This window comes from Grampus griseus (genome assembly GCF_964374135.1).
Source record: "Grampus griseus genome assembly, chromosome: 9".
Classification (NCBI taxonomy): domain Eukaryota; kingdom Metazoa; phylum Chordata; class Mammalia; order Artiodactyla; family Delphinidae; genus Grampus; species Grampus griseus.
In genome coordinates this window covers 18,650,573-18,668,665 of record NC_139003.1, presented here as the reverse complement: position 1 = coordinate 18,668,665, position 18,093 = coordinate 18,650,573, and the positions used below count along the sequence as shown (strand labels likewise).

The window sequence follows — 18,093 nt, the reverse complement described above, 5'->3', positions numbered from 1 at the left end:
TCTACCCCCCTGAGGATTTTTCAGGGCAGAGTGGAGAACGAATTGATTGCCCTTGGATACCTCATTCCAGGGATGTGGCAGCAGCTAGTACACACTAGTAATGAGGCTGAGATGTGGGGAGAACAGAAGGTACGGTTTCTTAAAGACATATTTTGTAGGAAAAACGCTTTATTTGTATATGATGGAAAGCTTAAAACATCACATCACTCTCTTTAGAATTTGTGTGAAAATGAGCAATTAGTGGACATTTAGAGGGTGCTCTTGAAACGAGCAAGTTTTCCTGAACGTAGCCGAATGAGAAAATGATCAAAATGAAATGTTTTGATGACAAACTAAAAGTAGTACACGTTAGCGGCACCCGTCCATAGAACCTGCACTTTATGCTTGACTGTATATATATTTCATTTGGAAAGAGATAGAGTCTGACGGCCCAGAAGCTGTCTGGCTCAGAGATCTACTCATCTCAGGCCATCTAGAAGAATGCTCCTCAGGGACCACCAACAGTGTGAGCATTGCCTGGAACGTCTTAGAAATGCAGACTCTTGGATGCTACCCCAGACCTCTGAAATCAGAATCTGCATTTTTAACAAGACCCCCAGGTGATGTGAGTTCATATTAAAGCTTGAGGAGCCCTGGTCTAGCCGTCAGCTGCCCCCCTGAACTCCAACCAGACAAAAGGGATTGAGCATCCAGAGCTCCTTCTATTCTTCAGTGTACCCTGAGTGAGAATGGTGGCACGAAAGTCTGGAGTTCTGTCTCCCAGAAAATATTCTATGTGCAAGCATGGAATTGCCAGAGAAAACTTCACAGTATTTTGGACTGAAAATGGAGGATACATTTTAAAACACTTCGATCATGAAAGTCTTAATTTCTACATAAATTTATCTTTCCATGTAAAAAGCTAAACTGTTGTGACTTTGTAAATGTCAACAGAGGAAAGAATCAGGGTTTTTTAAACTTGACTTTAGATGTAACAATGGAGTCTTATCTCCAAAGTGTAAAAAGCTTTATTACATCAGAACTGATTGGAATTCAGAGCATAGACACATAATTAGAATGTAAATACCGTGGCACAATTCCTCATCTTTGTTGTTAAAAATGCAAAGACAGACACCCAGAACTAGCTCCCCTTCATAAACTACCTCTTAGATAGCTTACAATTTTGAAAAGAGAGTAGGCTAATTTTTAAACAGTACTAACTATGCCTCTTCCTTTTGTTCTGTTCAGGCATATCATATTGTGTATAATTATGTAATTAGAGTTTTGAAAAGACTTAAAAGCTTTGAGATAAAAAAGAATTTCTAAACAACTTTTTAATGCCAGAACATTTAAAAACTTAGATGAAATAGATAAATCCCTAGAAAAATGTTATACACCAAAGCACTGACTTGGAGATAGAAACCCTGAGTAGTCCTATACCTATAAAACTAGTTCATTACAAATTAAAATCAATTAAATTAAAAATCTGCATACAAAAAATCCCAACTTTCAAGAACAAACCTTTCAAAAATGAACAAATTCTTTCAAAGATTTAAAATAGAAGGCATATTCACAATTTATTTTAATGAGGTTACTTTGTTACCCAAACCAGACAAGGAACAGTAAGAGAAAAGAAAATGACAGGCTTATTTCACTTGTGATATAGATGTAAAAATCCTAAACAAAATATTAGCAAACCGATTCTGACAGTATATGAAAAAGATAATATACCATGACCAAGTTAGGTTTATCTCATGAATGTAAGGGTAGTTTAACATTAGAAAATTTTAAAATGTCATTAACGACATGAACAGATTAAGGGAAGTAAATCATATGATAAATAGATATAGAAGCTCAATAGATACAGAAAATTTAATAGAATCCATTCTTCATTCACAATAAAAAACTTTTAGTAAACTAGTAATAGGGAGTTTCCTCAACTTGATAAGAATGTCAACAAAAATATTTGAAACAAACTTTACCCTAACTGGGGACATGTTCTAAGCACTCTTTAAAATCAAGGATACAAGAGAAGATAACCGCCTTTGCCACTTCTAACCGTCATTGTTTAAGAGGTCTTACTCAGCAGCATAAGATAAAGAAATGAAAGCAAAGTATGAAGATGGATAAGGAGAAAAAGTCATTTTTTGCAAATGATATGATTGTCTACAGAATATAAAAAAGAACTTGCAATAAACTACTAGAAATAATAGAGTTTTGAGAGTTCCACAAGGTAGTTGGATATGACTTCAATAAACAGAAATCGATTGCATTACTCTACACCACAAACAAGCAACTAGAAAACACATCCTTGAAACGCCATTTACAAGAATATGTATCTTATTAAAGATGAATAAGACCTGTCGGGGGAACATAATAAAACTTTATTGAAGGATATTAAAGACCTGACTAAAGGGAAATATAGTATGTTCCTGGATATGAAGATGGGAGAAGATGTGTAAATATAATTTTATAGAAAATGAATCAGAAAGGCTAACAAACATGACTATATCCATTCAGTTGACAGAATGTAAGAAATCTAAAAATACCATGTGTTGGAGAACACATAGGTCAAGAGGATCTCTATTTTTCTTCCTTATGGGTGTGAAATTTGTTCAACCACTTTGGAAAACAATTTTGTGCAATCTTGTAAAGTTGAACATCCACGTTTTCTATGATCTAGCACTTTCATTCCTATATATAGGAAGTTTAGCATACGTGTACCTGGAGGCTTGTAATAGCAAAAAATTGAAATAGCCCAAATATTCCTTGATAAGAGAGCATAAATAAATTATGGTATACTGATACAATAGCATTATCATATAGTTGTGAAAATGAATAAACTGTATATATCTCCATGCACCAGTAAAGTTGACTGTTAATAAAACAAAATATAATTTTTAAAAATTTTTTTAAATTAAAAAAAAATTTTAATTAGAAATTTTTTTAAAAAAATTTTTGCCCGCGTTAGGTCTTCGTTGCTGCACGCGGGCTTTCTCTAGTTGCGGTGAGCGGGGGCTACTCTTCCTTGCGGTGCGCGGGCTTCTCATTGCGGTGGCTTCTTTTGTTGTGGAGCACGGGCTCTAGGCATGCCGGCTTCAGTAGTTGCGGTGCGTGGGCTCAGTAGTTGTGGCTCGCGGGCTCTAGAGCACAGGCTCAGTAGTTGTGGCGCACAGGCTTGGTTGCTCCGCGGTATGTGGGATCTTCCCAGACCAGGGATCGAACCTGTGTCCCCTGCACTGGCAGGCGGATCCTTCACCGCTGTGCCACCAGGGAATTCCAAACCAAATATAATTTAGGTATAAAACCAAAGGGGAAAGGGAAGAAGAAATAGGCAATTCAGCCTAGGGGTTATCTCTAAGAGGGAGCCGTCAAGACGTGACAGGAGAGGTGTGCAGAGGTAGATGTAACTTACTGCTAATGTTCTACTTCTTGGGCTGGGAATGGTGGTGGTTTCAAGAATACTCATCAAATTTTTAAAAGTTAATAAAAGCAGGCCATGTATGGCCAATGATGTGCCTGTCTTCATTAAATTTTTTTTTAATTTGAAACTTAGAAATTAATTTCCTTGAAAACAGTTAGTTACCAAATGTCAAAGTCCAGCTCTATCAGAATTCCCTGGAATTCTGGTCCCCACCCCAGAGCTTTTGGTTAAGTAGGTCTGGGGTGGTACCTGAGAACTTGAATATCTAACAAGTTCCGGAATGATGCTGGCATTGCTGGTCTGAGGACCACACTTTGAGATCCACAACTCTAAGCTAATCAGTCCTGTCTGGTCTGAGGACCACACTTTGAGATCCACAGCTCTAAGCTAATCAGTCCTGTCTGGTCTGAGGACCACACTTTGAGATCCACAGCTCTAAGCTAATCAGTCCTGTCTGTTATATCTTGAATGTCATGCTTTTCTCATCTGCTGCCATTCCATTTGTCCTTTTTTAAATGCTTTAGAAATTTGGCTTTTTAAACTTTTTGTATTTATTCAAGATTTCCTTAGTGAGCATCTGTGTTTTCTATTTGAGGGAAAAAAATTGCACTTTTGTTTAAAATAAAATTAAAAGAGAAGTATAATTATCAATATTAAAAGCAGTTATTTAAAATTAAAAACAAATCAGTTAATCAAGCTAGTAGTGCTGACAATGTGATTGTAGTAGATTATGTTAATACCTCAGAATGAATTGTTAACTATAAAATATCAACTTTTTTAGTTAATCTTATTATGGTATTTTTTCCTTCTGTAAGTGGGCAACTGATGATTAATTGATAATCACCCCAAATCGAAAGATGATAAACTTTGCCGAGAATTAGTATATTTATTTAGTCTTAAGAAAGGATGCAGTTTATTCTTTACCTATAAATATTAATTGATCATTGGAATTTATTCCATGATTATAGAATCATGAAATTTTTAAAAAGTGATTTATAGAATTTTTAAATCCAGACAGGACTTTAGGGATCATCTAGTGCCGTTATTTTATGGGAGAGGAGCCTGAGACTCAGGGAAACATCCGATATTATTTGGTAAGTGGTTGAGCTGAGACTAGTCTTCTGCATTCCATTGTTCTTCTCATGTTGCAATTCATTGAATAATTACTACTTTTATCACATAGCCATTTAAAGTGTATGCATGTTTCATTTCTTAAAGAGATTCACTCCCATAGTGAAGAACATTTTTCACTGGTAAGGTGATATAGATCCTTCAGGATTGGTTTTGATTAAAGTCATCATTGTGGTTCTTTCCACTAAGAGAATTGTGATGGATTTCCTATTTATTTCTTAGTAACTGTTTTCTGTACACCCGGCCCATATTTTATGGTTGTAGACAAATGAATAAGAGCAAATGCTGACTAGTGAATAATTCATGTCAAGCACTGTGAACTGCTGACAGCATCGCCCAAATGTAAAAATATATTGTTGGGCTTTTCCCTAGCTGTAAAGTTATGCTTATGTGCCTTTGGATTCCTTCACTCAGTTTCCACGAGGATCTAACATTCCACTGTAAAAGACTTATTCACAGAATCATAAAATTTTAGAGCTGGAATGCAGTATGATGATCTTGTGTTCTCTGAGTCTCTTTCTCCTGATAGTAGCCTTTTAAAATTAAACTATACCTAAGAGGATTAACTCAATAAGCTAATTCATTGTAACAGTTTAGTGGCTTATCTGATTATATTTCTTCTTATCGGAATGTCCCAAGACTTATGAAAGAACATGAAAGAATAATGTTAGGAGGAAGGACAAGTAACATTTCATGAAGGTTCTTAAGAAAAGGGGAGATTGGAGAGATAAAGGTATTCCTGAATTTAGAGCTCTGGATGGACCAGTCCTGCATATTGACTGTTGGCATTGCTGGCAGTCACATATGATGTGACCATGGAAGTAATTAGCAGGGGAAGCCATTGCGCCACTGTGAAAAGTACTCTTTACTTAAGAGCTTGATTGCGGTTGACCCTTGAATAATGGTGGGGGTTAGGGGACCGCCCAGAGCAATCGAATAGCCACACATAACTTTACAGTAAGCCCTTTGTATCCGCGGTTGTGCACCAGTGGATTCAACCAACCTCTACAGATGGTGTACCACTGTAGTATGTATTTAGTAAAAAAAAAAAAAAAAATCCATGTATAAGTGGACCCATACATTTCAGACCTGTTTGTTAAGGGTCACCTGTAATTTATAGTGCCTAAAATTCCTTGAAATTTAAAGAGGAGTGAAGAGTTGGGAAATAGGAGATGGTTTCGGTGAAATGAACCTGTTTCTCAGCAGAGATGTTCAGTCAGCTCCTCACCCTTTGCCCCAGTGCTGTGAGTGATGGCAGTGGCAGCTGAAGAAGCCATGGCCATGATTGCAGGGGGCCATCTGTATTCCTCCTCCTCTTGGCCCTTGCAATACTAATTTCATAAAACATGACTTGCCCTACTAGTCAAAGCTAGAGAGTAAGCCGGGTGCACCAAGGGAACGGCCTCTAATGTCTTGGAAAATTACTGTATACAGGCTTTCCTTTTCAGTTCCCATTATCTCTTAACAGTGTCCAGCTTCCTGTTTTCTAGTTTTCTAATCCTTGCCTGCTTCCCATGGGAGTGCTTCCTGACTCAGCCACCCACAAGCATTTGTTTTACTCTCTGTCATAATTCAGAGTATCTTCGTTTCTGTTGAAGCTGAGCTACCAAGACACTAGTGCTCCTGAAATAGGACTTAAAGACTGTTGCTTCCTCTGCTAGATTAAGACATGGCCATTTGAAGTTTTCCGTGCTTAATTTTTCTTACCAAAGATTGCTACACTGAGGATATTTTATTTCATCTATAGAGTGATTGTTTAAATAGCCCAAAGAAAATGGAAGCAGAAAGAAGAATCGTGTTTGTGAGCATAAGTGTCTATTTGTAGAGCTCGTCTGGCAGGAAGCTTTATGAAAGTGGTTTTGAAATGTGTGTTGACAACAAGCCGAACTATGCTTCGGCTTGAATTGGATTGAATTCAATTGGTTCCAGGATTGAATTGGATTGAATTCAATTGGTTCCAGGATTGAATCTGGAACCAGCGAGGAAAATCGAGGAATTTCTGGTTCATTTGGCAATATTTTCTCATCATTGCTTTTAGTTTCTTAATTAAACTGTGTCTCTGTCTTTGTTCTTTCAGAATCAGTCCTGGCCTGATCCTCCTCTTTGTGCTGCTGGCCAAGAGGCAGAGGATGTGATTCCTTGGCCTCATGTGCTTGTAATTTAGTAACGATAACAATGCCTTATAATTGTGAGGTACTTGTACAACTCACTCACATACATTTTCTAAATTTTTTCTCATGATCTAACTTTTGGCCTTCACGGCAGCCTGATGTTGTATCCATTTTACAGATGAAAAATCTGAGCAGAGAGAAATTACATCACGTAACTAGTAAGTAGCAGAGTTAGGATAACTACAAATAGTTATGAGGCAAAATGTACATTTCTGTGATACTTACAATCCCTTCCTTTCTCTTAAAAAGTTTGTTGATTGTGTGATTAATCTCCATAGGTGGGGTGTTAGAAGTTGACCAGAAAAGGCTTTGAGGAAGAAAGAGTTTGTCTCGAGTGGATACCAAGAATTGGAATTGCTCTGATATTTACAACTATAATAGTCACTGCCAAATTGCCTCCAGAGAGGCTATACCATAATGAACCCTCTCACCCAGTAGTATGAAAGAATCTGTTCTTCAAAAGCTTTAAAATGTTTGCCAAACTGATAGGCAAAGGATAGCATCTTAATTTGCTTTCTCCCGACTACAGGTGAAGCAGAGTGTCTTTTCATATGTTTATTATGTTAGCCACTTGGATTTGCTCTTCTGGGAATTTCCTGGATATATTCTTGCCCCATTTTCTATTGGGTTATTGTCATTCTTCATGTTTTCTAGATAGTAATTCTTTGTATACTCTATATGTTGTGAATATATTCGCCCAGTCTGTCACCTGTATTTACTTATGTAATTAAAAACTAATAGAAGTAGGGAAATGAGGTTGTCAAAAAGAAATACTTAAGATGTTGGTTTAATGCAAATGTTAAAAAAGAGAAAAAACTTTAAAAAGTGGAATTTCAAATTAAGTCCTGAAGAATGGGTAGGGTTTAGAAATAAGTAGGAAAGCAGTATTTAAAAAAATTAGGAAAGTCAAGGGGTATATTCCAGAAGTATTGAGAAGATTGACCTGGCAGAATTGGAGCATTCTCACTGGATTATTATGGGGGATGAAATTCGATACATAGGTTTTGCTTAAAGTAAAGGGCCTTAAATGCCAGAGTGAAGAATTTGGAATTCGTCCTGTGAGAATTTTTTAATTGAAGCGTGATATCCAGTCAATATTTTGAAAAAAATTAACCTGACTACAGTGTGTAAGGTGACTTGAGGGCAGGAAGAAATGGATGTTAGAGGTATCCATTGGTACTAAAGCTGAATTAAGTTGGCAGAGGGGTGAATGACAAGGAAGGACATATTTGAAGAGATGTTTTAAAGCAAAATCTGCCAGGTTTTGGTGATGATTGGATGCCCTGAAGATTACAAGTGGCTGAGAAAATGGTGATGTCTTAGGCTACTTGGGAGGGAAAACTGGGCTTGGGTGGAGAAGTGATATTAAATCCTAGAAATTTGCCAGAAAGATTGAGGACAGAGAGAGGTAAGTAGAATTGGTGACTTTGAGTTTGCACTTTTAGGTGACTGTAAGGATGGAAAACAAAAGCTAAGAGTTAAGTTTTAAAATAACTAGAAAATCAACAGATGAGGAAAAAAAGAAGGCTGAGTTTAGGCCTCATTTATTATAAAGAGAAGAGAAGCCAATATAGATAGAAGAAAAGGCTATTCCTCTCAGTATCACCCATTTTCTGCAGATGACACCTCCCGGACTGTTTCCCTGGTTATGGGGATGATAAAGTGCATGTGCCTCTCCAGGGCAACCCTGGATTCAGTTCTGCCTGTGGAAAAGTACAAGGGTTTCTCATGGAGACCATTCAGGAACCAAGGAAAAAACACTGCCAAGGTGGCAGCTTTGAACCACTCTGAAGTGTTTTTCCTCACTGATTAAATGAGTCACATATGAACACAAAGGCAACTGAGCACACTCAAAAGCTATGCCTTTAAAAAAAACAAACTAATTTTACCTGGTGCACTATTAACTTCTATATGAAAAAAATATCATTTTAAGATTTAGCATTCATCCTATATTAGCATAGAGTACTTTTTTATTTATGCTGTTGTCTGATTTTTCTCATGATGATTTGACACTAATTCATTTTTTCTTCCAAATGTTTCTAATACCATTTTCCTTAAACATAGTCATGGTGTATAGGCAATGAGATAGCTGAAATCAACGGACTAGAGCTGTGTAGCAGTCTTACCCACCTTAGTTTGGCCAAGAACAAGATCACAACCATTAATGGCTTAGGAATGTTACCTATCAAAATACTTTGTCTGGTGAGTCTAACAAAACTGTTATTCTTTATAGAAGTACTAGTTAATGTCTTAGTAAATATATGAATGATGGTTAGGATTTTTCAGTTTTATAAAGAGCTAATTCCTTCATGAAATGTCATTGTCTTTAGTTCTGTTTGCTCCTTTCCATATCTGGGGTGTGTTTGGGGGGTGTGTGTGTGTGTGTGTGAGATGAATAATTCATGCTAAAGTAAAATGATTTTCTAATTTGGTACACAAATTCCATTTTTTAAAAGATTGACTTTAACACTGAGAAAGGAAGGCATACTTTTAGCAACTATTAAGAATATTTTTATAATAACCAAGAGATCACTGAAGAAATCAGAGAGGAAATAAAAAAATACGTAGAAACAAATGACAATGAAAACACGATGACCCAAAACCTATGAGGTGCAGCAAAAGCAGTTCCAAGAGGGAATTTTATACCAATACAATCCAACCTCAAGAAACAAGAAACATCTCAAACAACCTAACCTTACACCTAAAGCAATTAGAGAAAGAAGAACAAAAAAACCCCAAAGTTAGCAGAAGGAGAGAAATCATAAAGATCAGATCAGAAATAAATGAAAAAGAAATGAAGGAGACAATAGCAAAGATCAATAAAACTAGAAGCTGGGTCTTTGAGAAGATAAACAAAATTGATAAACCATTAGCCAGACTCATAAAGAAAAAAAGGGAGAAGACATATGAACAGAATTAGAAATGAAAAAGGAGAAGTAACAACTGACCCTGCAGAAATACAAAGGATCATGATAGATTACTACAAGCAACTATATGCCAATAAAATGGACAACCTGGAAGAAATGGACACATTCTTAGAAAAGCACAACTTTCTGAGACTGAACCAGGAAGAAATAGAAAATATGAACAGACCAGTCACAAGCCCTGAAGTTGAGACTGTGATTAAAAATCTTCCAACAAACAAAAGGCCAGGACCAGATGGCTTCACAGGTGAATTCTGTCAAACATTAGAGAAGAGCTAACACCTCTCCTTCTCAAACTCTTCCAAAATATAGCAGAGGGAGGAACACTCCCAAACTCATTCTACAAGGCCACCATCACCCTGATACCAAAACCACACAAAGATGTCACAAAGAAAGAAAATTACAGGCCAATATCACTGATGAACATAGATGCAAAAATCCTCAACAAAATACTAGCAAACAGAATCCAACAGCACATTAAAAGCATCATACACCATGATCACGTGGGGTTTATCCCAGGAATGCAAGGATTCTTCAATATACGCAAATCAATCAATGAAAGAAACGCACATTTTTGATAAAATCCCTGCAGAAAGTAGGCATAGAGGGAACTTAACCTCAACATAATAAAGGCCATATATGACAAACCCACAGCCAACATCGTTCTCCATGGTGAAAAACTGAAACGATTTCCACTAAGATCAGGAACAAGACAAGGTTGCCAACTCTCACCACTGTTATTCAACATAAGTTTTGGAAGTTTTAGCCACAGCAATCAGAGAAGAAAAAGAAATAAAAGGAATCCAAATTGGAAAAGAAGAAGTAAAGCTGTCACTGTTTGCAGATGACATGATACTATACATAGAGAATCCTAAAGACGCTACCAGAAAACTACTAGAGCTAATCAATGAATTTGGTAAAGTAGCAGAATACAAAATTAATGCACAGAAATCTCTTGCATTCCTATACACCAATGATGAAAAATCTGAAAGAGAAATTAAGGAAACACTGCCATTTACCATTGCAACAAAAAGAATAAAATACCTAGGAATAAACCTACCTAAGGCGACAAAAGACCTGTATGCAGAAAACTATAAGACACTGATGAAAGAAATTAAAGATGATACAAACAGATGGAGAGATATACCATGTTCTTGGATTGGAAGAATCAACATTGTGAAAATGACTATACTACCCAAAGCAATCTACAGATTCAGTGCAATCCCTATCAAACTACAAATGTCATTTTTCACAGAACTAGAACAAAAAATTTCACAATTTGCATGGAAACACAAAAGACCCCAAATAGCCAAAGCAATCTTGAGAAAGAAAAACAGAGCTGGAGGAATCAGGCTCCCTGACTTTCAACTACACTACAAAGCTACAGTAATGAAGACAGTATGGTACTGGCACAAAAACAGAAATATAGATCAGTGGAACAGGATAGAAAGCCCAGAGATAAACCCACGCACGTATAATCACCTTATCTTTGATAAAGGAGGCAAGAATATACAATGGGAAAAGACAGCCTCTTCAGTAAGTGGTGCTGGGAAAACTGGACAGCTACATGTGAAAGAATGAAATTAGAACACTCCCTAACACCATACACAAAAATAAACTCAAAATGAATTAAAGACCTAAATGTAAGGCCAGGCACTATAAAACTCTTGGGGGGAAACATAGGCAGAACACTCTATGACATAAATCACAGCAAGATCCTTTTTGACCCTCCTCCTAGAGAAATGGAAATAAAAACAAAAATAAACAAATGGGACCTAATGAACCTTAAAAGCTTTTGCACAGCAAAGGAAAACATAAACAAGACAAAACGACAGCCCTCAGAATGGGAGAAAATGTTTGCAAGCGAAGCAACTGGCAAAGGATTAATCTCCAAAATTTACAAGCAGCTCATACAGCTCAATGTCAAAAATAACCGAAGAACCCAATCCAAAAATGGGCAGAAGACCTAAATAGACATTTCTCCAAAGAAGATATACAGATTGCCAACAAACACATGAAAGGATGCTCAACATCACTAATCATAGGAGAAATGCAAATCAAAACTACAGTGAGGTATCACCTCACACCGGTCACAATGGCCATCATCAAAAAATCTACAAACAATAAATGGTGGAGAGCGTGTTGAGAAAAGGGAACCCTCTTGCACTGTTGGTGGGAATGTAAATTGATACAGCCACTATGGAGAACAGTATGGAGGGTCCTTAAAAAACTAAAAATAGAACTACCATATGACCCAGAAATCCCACTATTGGGCGTATGCCCTGAGAAAACCATAATTCAAAAAGAGTTATGTACCACAATGTTCATTGCAGCTCTATTTACAATAGCCAGGACATGGAAGCAACCTAAGTGTCCATCGATAGATGAATGGTTAAAGAAGATGTGGTACATATATACAATGCAATGTTACTCAGCCATAAAAAGAAACAAAATTGGGTTATTTGTAATGTGGTGGATGGACCTAGAGTCTGTCATACAGAGTGAAGTAAGTCAGAAAGAGAAAAACAAATACCGTATGCTAACACATATATATGGATTTTAAAAAAAAAATGGTTCTGAAGAACCTAGGGGCAGGACAGCAATAAAGACGCAGACGTAGAGAATGGACTTGAGGACGTGGGAAGTGAGAAGGATAAGCTGGGATGAATTGAGGGATGGCATGGACTTATATACACTACCAAATGTAAAATAGATAGCTAGTGGGAAGCAGCCGCTTAGCACAGGGAGATCAGCTCGGTGCTTTGTGACCACCTAGAGCGCTGGAATTGGGAGGGTGGGAGGGAGACACAAGAGGGAGGAGATATGGGGCTATATGTATACGTATAGCTGATTCACTGTTATAAAGCAGAAACTAACACACCATTGTAAAGCAATTATACTCCACTGAAGATGTTAAAAAACAGAATATATTTTAATGTCTTATTGATGAACTAACATTTAAACATATTTAAACATAATATTTATTGCAGTTGAAACTTCATTGCTCTCAAATGAAGCACTGGGCACTGAATTTGGCAGTCCTTTTACATCACTATGTGCCAGTTTCCCATTCTAGAAAACCAGAATTACTGCTGAGAATAAATGAACAATTCCCATCAAGAAGTTAAAATTTTTAATGTTTTTCCTATAGAGAGCGTGCTTCTTAAGCTGTATGACAGTGTGACTCTGACTGAATGAAAATACAATTTACTTTAAAATCAGCAGGATCATAGTTGTTCCAAAGATATATACAGTATTTTTGAAATAACAGTCTAGCTCATTAGTTTGGGGGTGATTATATAGTTTGTAGATTATCTAGGATTCTTTCTTCTTCCTTTCCTTCTCCTTCTCACTTCTTACCCTTGGATGGCTTTGGGATTCTTTATTATATCTGTCATGAGGTGGATGGGGGGATTTTAAGCCATGAGGCTAGTAGCTTATTTCTTACGTGAACTATCCCACAGGAGAGTGTTGAACATTGTTGTTTTTTTTGTTTGTTTGCGGTACGCAGGCCTCTCACTGTTGTGGCCTCTCCCATCGCGGAGCACAGGCTCCGGACGTGCAGGCTCAGCGGCCATGGCTCACGGGCCCAGCCGCTCCGCGGCATGTGGGATCCTCCCGGACCGGGGCACGAACCCATGTCCCCTGCATCAGCAGGTGGACTCTCAACCACTGCGCCACCAGGGAAGCCCCGAACATTGTTGTTTGAAATGACATCTTGGGTTATCTGCAGATTTTTGACATATACAATGTACAATTCCTGTCTAATTTAACCACAGACAGCTGAAGGTTGGCTATGTGTTAAGCCTGAAGTGCTTTTTCAAGAGCCTTCACTTCTTACAATGAGTTAGGTGAGGGTAAAGTACTGGTTCCCAGTACTGAGGTTGGAAATGAAGCATGGAAAGGTTTAATAATTTCCTTGAGTTTTTCTGTTTTCTGTCCACTAAAGCATGTAAGCAAAGCATAAATGAAAATGAATTTGGTAGGCTGAATTGCAAATTTAAAAATTATAAAAGAAAGTCACATTTTAAAATTATGATAATTTGAAGGATTATTGGCAGTATATTCTATTTAATTTGCAGCTTGTTAGAACCTTATCCTTTTATTTACATATCTTTTTGCATTGGCATTCCCATTAACTTTAAGTGGAGCATGATATGTGGAAAGGGATTGGGGGTGTGCTTAAGGGAATGAGAATTGAACTGATTATTAAGAATGACATCACATAGCACTTTCATCCTAAGACTTTGTTTCAATAACTAAATAAATAATCTGTGTTGATAATTTTATCTCAAGTAGCTTTTAGAAGAAGCATAAAAGACTTATTTTTCCTATAAGTAGATTAGGTGGATTGTTCCCAACCCCCATCCTCATCACCCAAAATGAACTAGAAAATACAGAATATGCCATCATTCATTTTCCTTAAACTTTTTGAGAATAGGAAGGTTTTCTTTTCCATATATTAATAAAGTTCATAAAATAAAATGATACTCATTTGTTTCAATAGTTTTTAATACTTTTTAAAAGATTTGTGGTATCAGTAATCCAGTTGGTTTACTACTGAAAGTAATTCACTTTACATTTTAGAGAAAAAAGAACAATTCACCATACAAACCAGTTGTTAATTCTCTTCCATCAACTTTTTTTTAAAAAATAAATTTATTTATTTATTTTTAGCTGTGTTGGGTCTTCGTTGCTGCGTGCATGCTTTCTGTAGTTGCTGTGCACGGGCTTCTCATTGTGGTGGCTTATCTTGTTGCAGAGCAACAAGAGGGCTCTAGGCACGCAGGCTTCAGTAGTTGTGGATTGCGGGCTCTAGAGCACAGGCTCAGTAGTTGTGGCACACGGGCTTAGTTGCTCCGCAGCATGTGGGATCTTCCCGGTCCAGGGCTCGAACCCATGTCCCCTGCATTGGCAGGCGGATTCTTAACCACTGCGCCAACAGGAGAGTCCCTCTTCCATCAACTTTTACCATAAATATTAGGGGGAAATGTGGTTCACTTATGGTCTGCTCTGTCAACCACCTCCTTTAGCAAGTAAGGACAATACATTCCAAACTTCAAAAATCATTTTGTCTTAGTAAAAGCCATTTTTTTTCCCTTCCAACTTGGGAGATCGAGAATATTTCTCATTTCATTTTAGTTTCTCTCTAAAGACCGCCTTTTCCCTGCTAATCATGATAAAACAAGCAAGAACTGTTCATGCAGGCACTAGACGTGCACTTTGAGAAGAGATGTATCAGTTTTTCATCATTGGACATAGGGTTTTAATAGATAACTTTGACTCAGAAATTCTGATTCGTAATACTTCTCAGTTCTGCTTTCTTTTATGACCACAGGTTATGTAATTAAACTTTTCTATGCCTCAGTCTGTTCTTGTGCATCTACCACTTTGAAAGCCATCAGAGACACTCTAAAGAAGAATTACAGTTCATCTTCCACATCTACAGCACTTCAAAGGTCTTTGGGGAAGAGGTGTATTATACATAAATTTGATATGTGGGCATATTTTAAATAGGACATTGAGGTCTTATTTCAATAAGTTAAATTAATAAGGATATTATGTTCAGTTTACTGTAGTTTTTTTCTTTCCCCTTTCTATTACACTTTCTAGAACTTTTTTGAACAGTAGGAAATTTGACTTAGGCAAATGGAGTTTTGAGTATTTTTCCTTCTTATTATGGAATTTTTCAGGCATATATAAAAATAAAAGGAATAGTTTAATGAACCCCCATGTACTATAATCCAGTTTTATAGATTATCAGCATTCTATTAATATATTTTAAACAGCCATAGAATTATACTGATGAACATAAACCTTGCTCATTATTGAAGTGAAATCTTATGAAAAGTTGAGTGAAAATGAACTCTTACTATTAAATACTTTGGGAAGCGTGTACCAGGAAAAATATTATAGATGGTAGAGAATACTATAATTTAAGTTTTTAGTTCTAAAGTGCTTAGTAAAAGTTCTAAAAGTTTAAGGATGGGGGGAATTCCATGGTGGTCCAGTGGTTAGGACTGCACACTTCCACTGCAGGGAAACAGGTTCGATCCCTGGTCAGGGACCTGGGATCTTGCGTGCATGGTGTGGCCAAAAAAAAAGTTTAAGGATGGGTATAATGTGGCATTAATTGAAATCTCAAAATTACACTTTACTGTGCTTCTCAACTCAAAGTTTAACTTTACTGTGGCATAGTTTTATACCTCAAAGGCTAAAGAACCCAAGGAATTTTGAGAATGTTGGGAAATGTACAAGAAAATACAAATTATTGTTATCACTATAATTTGTTGTTATGGGTACAGGGGGGTTGGGAAGAAGAACAGTGTTTAAGTCATATCTTTCTCTGTTTCATGGTATTGTCTAAGAAGATGCTTACGTGTGAATTATTTAAGAACTTTGTTTATGCATCTATTGTTGTAGAACATGCCACCCCATGTGGAGTGGCATGGAGAAATTTATTAGTTAACCATTTTATTAGCTAGCAGTTCTGTAATCTGAGCTGGGCCCAGCTGGGCGGTTCTGCTGGTCTTGCCATGTCCAGCTAGCAGATTGGCTAGGGGCTGGGCTCAGCCAGGATGCTGCAATGGCTGGGTTTCTCCTCTCTGTTGAGTCTCAGGGCTCCTCTCCAGGTGACCTCTCCGCAGATTCTCTCCCACAGAGTGGCTAGAGTTCTTACATGGCAGCTTAGGGCTCCAAGACACAAGAGGAGATGCTGCCAGGCCTTCCTAAGTCTTAGATTTGGAACCGGGACACTTCTGCTGTATTCTTTTGGTTAAGGCAGGTCACAGGTCTATCCTGGATTCAAGAGGTGGAAACTGTACAAGAGTATGAATAAGTGGAGGCAGGTACCAGACTACTACAGTCCTCATGATATAAGATGACTATTCAGAATATTTCTGAAAACAGAGTGTATGTGGGAGTTACAGTATTCAAGTGGTTTTCTGTGATGGTGATGAAAGAATTGCATTAAATTTACATTTCTAAAGATAAGCTTGGAGCCATGCTGCCATTAAGCTTGAGGTTAGCAATGTCAGAAGCTTATACTACCTAGCTTTTGTCTTTCCTATTGATTCAAACATTCATCTGCTTTACCTCTAGCGAAAATATTATGTTCTGAGTCTTCCAGCTGAAAGACTGGGATTTCTTTCTGGGGTGTATGTACATGTGTTTAGGGAGGTGAAAGATGGGAATGGGAGGGGGGACAAGAATGTCTTACTGATTTTAAGAGGTTTGGGGCAGTATCCAGGATGAAAACTTGTCATTACACTTTTCCCTTTAGGACATTAAGTGTATTTTATCAATTTTAGAGCAATAACCAGATTGAGAAGATCACAGGTTTGGATGACCTAAGGGTCCTGCAGATCCTGGATCTGAGCCACAATCAGATCAGTAGCCTCCAAGGCTTGGAGAGTCATGACTTCTTGGAAGTGATCAACCTTGAGGATAATAAGGTAATGTCATATTATACTTTATATGTCTTGGTTTTAGTGTCTATAATTATTTCTCAAGTGCTATCACATTCAATGCCAGCTTAGGAAAGTTATTCTAGAAAACCTCCCAGAGCAACAGTTGAAGGACTGCTTTTTTTTTTTAAATAGTAATAATTCTTAATTTTTGAACATTTGAAGATTCCTAATTACATTGTTTTGAAGGTTTAAACTGCAACCAGGTGCACATGACTTTGTGAAGTAGATATATTCGTGTGAAATTTGTGGTAGAAAGATGGCATTAGGAATGTCTGACGTGTCAGAGGAGGGAAACTAGAGACAAGAGAATAGTCTCAGGTTGGTGTTGCCTGTGTCCCATTTAATGAGAAGAGACACAGGAAGTGAATTCTTATATCCTATTTGTAACGATAGGGTACGTTCCCAACCCGAATGAGTTGGGGATTGGACTTACTCAAATTACCCTATCTGGCTTAATGCACACATTACTTCACCAATTGGCTTTCACTCTTTTTTTTTTTTTTTTTTTTTTTTTTGCGGTACGCGGGCCTCTCACTGTTGTGGCCTCTCCCGTTTTGGAGCATAGGCTCCGGACACACAGGCTCAACGGCCATGGCTCACGGGCCCAGCCGCTCCGCGGCATGTGGGATCTTCCCGGACCGGGGCACGAACCCTTGTCCCCTGCATCAGCAGGCGGACTCTCAACCACTGCGCCACCAGGGAAGCCCGGCTTTCACTCTTAATTACATTTTATTTTTAATAAAGCATTTGTGCTCCTAATCATGGTGTATTAAGTTGGTACCTATAACTCACCTCTTATGCAATCAGATCTACATTTTGATTTTATTCATCTCGAGTACTTTTTCATATTTTGGGGAAAGATTTCATAAGGAAGACGAATGGTTATTTCTTCTTGAAGATGAAAATTTTGGCTAACCCTGAAAGAGACCTAGATCCTAGCTGGAGTGAGATGCGTTCCTGTGGAGATATTTCTCTGTTCGGCTGTGTTGGTGCTT

The 18,093-nt window shown here is 37.5% G+C and overlaps 1 protein-coding gene across 1 annotated transcript in view; it reads left to right on the top strand.

Moving 5' to 3' along the window:
* Window positions 1-18,093, top strand: part of LRGUK (leucine rich repeats and guanylate kinase domain containing) — a gene marked incomplete at both ends in the record, with an annotated part of 117,997 nt that overhangs the window by 26,466 nt on the left and 73,438 nt on the right. Inside the window, 2 exons of the mRNA XM_082661412.1 lie at window positions 8,783-8,907; window positions 16,940-17,083. Of these exons, the coding sequence (XP_082517538.1) occupies window positions 8,783-8,907; window positions 16,940-17,083 (269 nt within the window). The remainder of the gene's footprint in view (window positions 1-8,782; window positions 8,908-16,939; window positions 17,084-18,093) is intronic.